The 7,177-nt window shown below is 43.1% G+C and overlaps 1 protein-coding gene across 1 annotated transcript; it reads left to right on the forward strand.

Annotated features, from left to right (window-relative positions):
• The first annotated feature begins 214 nt into the window (after positions 1–214).
• LOC133471595 (small ribosomal subunit protein eS17-like) lies at positions 215–4,539 on the forward strand. The gene is made up of 5 exons (XM_061761255.1): positions 215–357; positions 745–896; positions 4,060–4,165; positions 4,266–4,331; positions 4,412–4,539. Exons 1-5 carry the CDS (start codon positions 355–357, stop codon positions 4,487–4,489), a joined length of 405 nt encoding a protein of 134 aa, XP_061617239.1. The 5' UTR covers positions 215–354; the 3' UTR covers positions 4,490–4,539.
• The last annotated feature ends 2,638 nt before the right edge of the window (positions 4,540–7,177 follow it).

Genomic DNA, 7,177 nt, shown 5'->3' on the forward strand with positions numbered 1-7,177 from the left:
CACGGTTTTATGTCTTTAGACGAGAGAGGATTTAACCAGAGTATATAGAGCAAATTTATCTAACGGTTGCTTTTTTTTTTTTAAGTATTATTGTAAAGAGACTTTTGACAGCCTATACAATTGGTGTGTAAATAGTATTATATTTTCTATACATTTTCAATGTGTCCAAATTTCGTCTCAACAGTTATGACAGTATTTTGAGATATCCATGGAGAAGTTAGCTGCTATGAGCCCCTCTGACCGCTAGAGAGCACTGTTTTTTTTTGGTTTGCTTTTTGCGTGTTGGTGTTAGTTGCACATCATAAACTTCCGGTTCAACGTTCCGCACGGCCTCTTTAACCGGCCCGAATCAACATGGTGGGTATCTTCTACACTGGGAACTTCCACCTTGTAACGATCTCTCTCAATCTTCACCTTCTGAGAGCTCACTCAGCGGTGAAAAGCATCGTTTAGCACACAAGTGACACCAGGAACCTGACCCGATATTATAGTTTTAGTGTACTGCAGACACCGATGGAGGATTAAATTACACGTTGAATAGACTCATACTCGCAGTTAGCCAAACATTTGAGTCGCTACTTGGCGCTAAGATGAAATTCCTCTCAGACCCAACGTCATCACTGGTTTAGCTCAAACTCCGTGTTTGGTGCAGTAGGCGTTCAGCTTATATTTAGCATTCGGTAAAGGAGTTGGTCATAATGGCTACGCTTCCCCGTCATTGTTTGTGTTTTTGGGTGTCATCAGGGACGAGTCAGGACCAAGACCGTCAAGAAGGCCGCCAGGGTCATCATCGAGAAGTACTACACCCGTCTGGGCAATGACTTCCACACCAACAAGAGGTTGTGCGAGGAGATCGCCATCATCCCCAGCAAGCCTCTTCGCAACAAAATCGCAGGGTGAGTTAGATGTATGCTTTTCTCTGTCAGCGACGTTGTCGATGCGTATTTTATTTGACATTGAAGCCTCCAACCTCTGACACAACGTTTGAATACAAAACGTGCTAGTAGTCTTACTTCAAGCGGAATACATATAGTGATATTTAAAAGCCCCCCCCCCACACACACATCATGAGGAATAAAATGAAATTACTTCTTCTAGTATTTGGTGTACAGTTTGACCCATCTCAAAATCGTTTATCATTCCCTATAGATGCCACAAGATGCTAGCAAAGCACTACTTTTGTCTAAATGTAACTCATCTCCATAGTTCTTTGCGCCCAAGATGGCAGCGAAGCACTGTTTTTCTTGAAATAAGGTCCCTCAATTCACTTCAACATAGTTCCTTGGCACTAAGATGATGCCAATGTGGTACTTTCACTGTTTAGGCCTGATCAAAAAACAGCACTTAATTGGGTTGTTTTTTTTTTAGCAATGGGTGAAAAAAATGCGCACATGGCTAACAGTGAACTATGGTTTAGTGTTGCACCAAATACAAGTTCCATAATGAGGTATTATGATGTAAAAAATATACAATTCCAATGAAGAAGAATCACCTTTTATTGTCATGAACATGCATGCATGCACACGAAATTTGTTCTCTGCATTTAACCCATCACCTTGAACACATACACATGTTAGTGGAACACACTGGAGCAGGGGGCAGCTGACGCGCCCGGGGAGCATTTCGGTGTATCGGTGTCTTGCTCAAGGACACCACAGCCGTGAGTCCGGGAGATGTTGGCGGATGATCCGGTCGGGGTCTTGAACCTTGGTCCCCCACGGTGGCAGGCGACGATCTTAACCGTTGGGAGACAGTCTCGTACCCGCACTCTTTTACTACGAAGCCACGCTGTTGTAACACGTGCAGAATGTGGTTTGGCATTGTCTTGCTGAAATGAGCAGGGGCGTCCGTGAAAAAGACGTTGCTAAATTCCTTGCAATTGTACGTTGAGGAACATTGTCCTTAAAGTGTTCTATTTTCTCATATATATATATATAAAATTCTATAAAAAGTAAATCAATTACTTTTTTTATTTCCTCAATTTTTGGGAGCTTAAAAAAACATCACTGAGCTGTTCTGTAAATTGAGGCATCCAGCGAAGATGCATTTTCGGGGTCTACCCATCATTAGCTTGCTAACTGCACGCTGGAGTGGTAAATGGGCCTTGTTATGGAAGCTAAGCACACCAAACACACCAAGTGAGCAGCAGCCAAACGAAATGATGTCACTTTGGGGTTGTACATCAAAAATCAACCTTTTCTATATTCATTTACCACACAAGATACTGGATTTTGATAGATAGCTATTATACATTTTCCCATGAATACCTATGGTTAATAATTTGAAATATGGAAGCTCATGATCAATACAGTCAAAGGCTTTCTGAAAATCTCTAAAACAACCAAATGTTGAGTTCCCTTGTATTCTCGCAACTTCATCGGAATTGGGGTTGTATATATCGCACGATAGCGGTTTTTAAGTACCGGTAGTTAAAAAAAAAACAAAAAAAAAAAACTTGCACAACAGTGTAACAAACCTTACTTTCACAAATATTTGCAATATACTGCCTTTTTCTTTCATGCAAACACATTTACAGAAATCAAATACTTCACACTGTTGTATTTAAAAACTAAGAGCTGTCCATGAAGTGAGTTAGATGTATGCTTTTCTCTTTCAGCGACATTGTCGATGCGTATTTTATTTGACATTGAAGCCTCTTTTTTTTTTTATTGAACCATAGCCAGGTATTTGCAATGCCAACCTGGCTGCAGGCAGCAGAGTTAAAAAAAAAAAAAAAGAAGCAAAAATAGAAGCAAACTACAATGTGGTATTGAAACAAGTTAATAGAACATGGTGAATAAAAGGCACATGAGCGGATAAAGCTGGAGAACTTGCATGAACGAAGAAAAATGTAATCGCCTGAATGCCAAGACATTAGGAAAACTTTTCTTTTTTGAATAAATATTTCAATAAATGTAGAAGCCTTCAGGTGACTACAGATGTGATTTATTGTTCTAAAATTTGTAGTGGAACTGTGTAAGGATTCCGGATCATGTCCCTGTTGAATTTGCATCTATAGTAATCTGCAAGCTTCTGTTGCACAATCTATTAGGTATGTCATCTCAACAAAGTAGAGCAAATATGTTCAAATGTATTGAAATGTAGCTGGATAGAATAAAACTCCCTACCTCAAAGACTGTCTGCAGCCAGGTTGGCATTGCAGATGAGAAGCAGTTCTCAATTACTTCACCTGGATAAGGGTTAGGTTTTAAAGGTATCAGAAATATTTGACATTTAGATTAAGATATTAAATAAGACATTGAAAGCTGGAAATAGCAGCACTTTTAGATCCAGTAGGTGTCAATAATGAGCAACATCAACCTCATTTGCTGAAGCTATCCTGAACTAATTAGTGGGATGGGAACACAAACCACGTGGGATCCTTTTGCCAAATTTTTTAATTTGAACCATTCCGGGAGAACCGGAATGTTAGTCCCGGTTCCAATTAATTTGTCCTGCATTTATTTACATACAGAAAAAGCGACTTTCAACCATTAAGACATGCGCTTGGGACAAGATGAAATCTTTAATTGCTCAAGCTGGGGGGGGGGGGAAGGTCGCAGTCTCTAGCCCTGTTGTACTTAACGTTGTGGCAGGTCTGACTCCATTTTGTATGCCATTAAATGAGATTGGGCGGCACGGTGAGTGACTGGTTAGCACATCTGCCTCACAGTTCTGAGGACCCGGGTTCAAATCTGGCCTCGGCTGTGTGAAGTTTGCATGTTCTCCCTGTGCCTGCGTGGGTTTTCTCCAGGCACTCTGGTTTCCTCCCACATCCCAAAAACATGCATGGTAGGTTAATTGAAGAATCTAAATTGTGAATGTGAGTGCGAATGGTTGTTTGTCTATATGTGCCCTGCGATTGTCCGGTGACCAATTCAGGGTGTAGTACCCCGCCTCTCGCCCAGAGTCAGCTGGGATAGGCTCCATCATGCCCGCAACCCTAGTGAGGACAAGCAGTACTGAAAATGGATGGATGGATTAAAGGATTTTATATATATATATATATATATGTGTGAACAATTTTGTCCAACTTGTTTGGTTGGTTTTGTGTTGCAGTTACGTGACGCACTTGATGAAGCGCATCCAGCGCAGTCCAGTGCGAGGCATCTCCATCAAGCTGCAGGAGGAGGAGCGGGAGAGGAGGGACAACTATGTGCCAGAGGTCCCACTCTTACCTCCATTCATAGCTTCAAACACAAATGAAAAGCACTGTCAACTTTGTTGAGCAACATAGTCGTTGACTTGTGTGTGTCCTCCTCCAGATCTCTGCTCTGGACCAGGAGATCATCGAGGTGGACCCAGACACTAAAGACATGCTCAAGCTGCTTGTAAGCGCGCACCCCTACAGTCCAAAGTGTTGAATCGGAAAGGACTTTGTGATGTTCATATGTTGTCTTTTCCCCTGCAGGACTTTGGTAACGTTTCCAAGCTTCAAGTGACTCAGCCCATTATTGGCATGAACTTCAAAACCCCACGAGGATTGTAGAGCCTTGATTCTTTTCCTAATAAAGACATGTCATTGATGATTGACAATCACCTTTGGTTCTTTTCCAGCCTTTTCTTTTGCTCCATGCAACACAATGATAGTGGTCCATAACATAAAAAAAGAATCGTAAGGTCTTCAAAATAGCCTTTCCCCAAACTTATTCAAACTTGCATGCTATTAACAGGAATGTTTGAAAAATATGAATGAAGCAGACATTACTATAACCTTAAATGTAGTTTGATGCTGATTGAGTTGCATTTGTAGCCTGTGCTGTGCATCCCACAATAACAGACACATCCTAAAATGTATGACGTTATAAAACCCGCAAGTACTGTATGTTCATTGAAAGAAGTCAAAAATAACGTAGTACAGCACATCATAAACTCCTCGCAAAAAGTGCGTACAGTGACGTGGAAAGGTATTGGCCCCCTTCTCAAATTCTTATTTTTGCAGTTTCCCCACTTAAGATCATCAATAAAATGTAGACAAACAAATATAACATAAGTGAACTTAAAATGGTGATTTCATTTAGTAAGGAAAAAAAAGTTTAACAAGCCTTATGTTCTTTTTGGTCAGCAGTGGTTTTCACCTTGAACTCTGCCATAGATGCAATTTTTGCCCAGTCTCTTATTGTTGTACCTTGCCTCAGTTAAGCTGCTTACCTATTGCAGATTCAGTCTTCCCAGCCTGGTGCAGGTCCACAATTTTGTTTCTGGTGTCCTTTGAGAGCTCTTTGGTCTTGGCCATAGTGGAGTTGGGAGTGTGACTGTTTGAGGTTGTGGACAGGCATCTTTTATACTTTATACATGTAACGAGTGGAGGACAGAGGAACCTCTTAAAGAAGTTACAGGTCTGTGAGAGCCAGACATCTTGCTTGTAGGTGACCAAATACTTATTTTCCACCATAATTTGCTAATAAATTCTTTAAAAATCAGACCGCTGATTTTCTGGATTTTTTTCCCCCATTTTGTCTCACATATGTGAGGTATACCTATGATGAAAATTAGAGGCCTCATCTTTTTAAGTTGGAGAACTTGCACAATTGGTGGCTGACAATACGTTTTTGCCCCACTGTGTCTCTCTGTGGAGAGGGAGGGGGGGAGAGAGAGCGAGAGAGAGAGACTTATTATTTAAAGACTAATAACAAGCTGTTTTTTGTATCTTGGTGACAGATGAGGAAGAATATTTTATATTTTTCATACTAACGACGGAGCTGCTGGTTGTCCACCTTGTTCAGCCATGGTCAATTTATTGGGGATTCCACAGGGTCGGACGATAGACTGGACTCCTATAAAAATGACTTGCAGTCAAGTCAACGGAGACAGCGTCACTGCTGCCTACACGTGTGATTCTAATCTGCATTATGTTTGTCTCAAAAATAAACGCACGTGCCCGCTGATCCACAAACGCACCAACAATTCACAAGCAATTGGTGGTTGCTGAGGCAAAAACTCAGGCATGGGAGGAGTTTGGTGAGGCCATGAAGAAAGAGTTCCTGACGGCTTCAAGGAATTTCTTGTCTACCTACCGGCATCTCAGGAGGGGGAAGCAGTGCACCACCAACACTGTGTATAGTGAGGATTGGGCGCTGCGGACCTCAACTAGGGACGTTGTGAGTCGGTGGGAAGATTACTTCGAAGACCTCAATTTCACCGACACGCCTTACCATGCAGAAGCAGAATCTAGGATCTCTGAGGCGGCCTCTCCTATCACTCGGGTTGCGGTCACCGAGGTGGTTAAAAAAAATAAACTCCTCGGTGGCAAGCCCCCAGGGGTGGATGACATCCGCCCGGAGTTCCTAAAGGCTCTGGATGTTGTGGGGCTGTCCTGGTTGACACGCACGCCTCAGCAACATCGCGTGGACATCGAGGACAGTGCCTCTGGATTGGCAGACTGGGGTGGAGTTCACCCAACCAGTCTACATGTGTTTTGTGGACTCGGAGAAGGCATTCAACCGTGTCCCTCGGGGAGTCCTGTGGTGGGTGATTCGGGAGTATGGGGTACCGAACCCGCTGTTCGATCCCTGTACGAGCAGTGTCAGAGTTTGGTTCACTTTGCCGGCAGTAAGTTAGATTAGTTTCCGGTGAGGGTTGTACTCCGCCGCCAAGGCTGCACTTTGTCACCAATTTTGTTCATAACTTTTATGGACAGAATTTCTAGGCGCAGCCGAGCGTAGAGGGGGTCCGGTTTGCTGGCCTCAGTATTGCATCTCTGCTTTTTCCAGATGATGTGGTTCTGTTAGCTTTATCAAGCAGTGATCGCCAACTCTCACTGGAGTGGTTCGAAGCAGTGTGTGAAGCGGCTGGGATGAGAATCAGCACCTCCAAATCTGAGGCCATGGTCCTCAGTCAGAAAAGGGTAGAGTTCCCTCTGCGGGTCAGGGATGAGATCCTGCCCCAAGTGCAGCAGTTCAAGTATCTGGGAGTCTTGTTTACAAGTGAGGGAAGAATGGAACGGGAGATCGACAGGCAGATCAGTGCAGTGTCTGCAGTGATGCGGACTTTGTATCGGTCCGTTGTGGTGAAAAAGCTAAGCAGAAACTCAATTTACCGGTCAAATCTACATTCCTACCTTTACCTATGGTCACAAGCTGTGGGTCATGACAAAGACTAAGATCCCGGATACAAGCGGCCGAAAAGAGTTTCCTCCGCAGGGTGTCCGGGCTCTCCCTTAAGAGATAGCTTGAGA

This window comes from Phyllopteryx taeniolatus, chromosome 2 (assembly GCF_024500385.1).
Source record: "Phyllopteryx taeniolatus isolate TA_2022b chromosome 2, UOR_Ptae_1.2, whole genome shotgun sequence".
NCBI lineage: Eukaryota > Metazoa > Chordata > Actinopteri > Syngnathiformes > Syngnathidae > Phyllopteryx > Phyllopteryx taeniolatus.

Excerpts from the sequence above, each read along its gene's own strand:
- LOC133471595 (XM_061761255.1), top strand. Across the intron at positions 897-4,059 it reads CTTCGCAACAAAATCGCAGG|TTACGTGACGCACTTGATGA; the intron begins GTGAGTTAGATG and ends TTTGTGTTGCAG. Across the intron at positions 4,166-4,265 it reads GGGACAACTATGTGCCAGAG|ATCTCTGCTCTGGACCAGGA; the intron begins GTCCCACTCTTA and ends GTCCTCCTCCAG.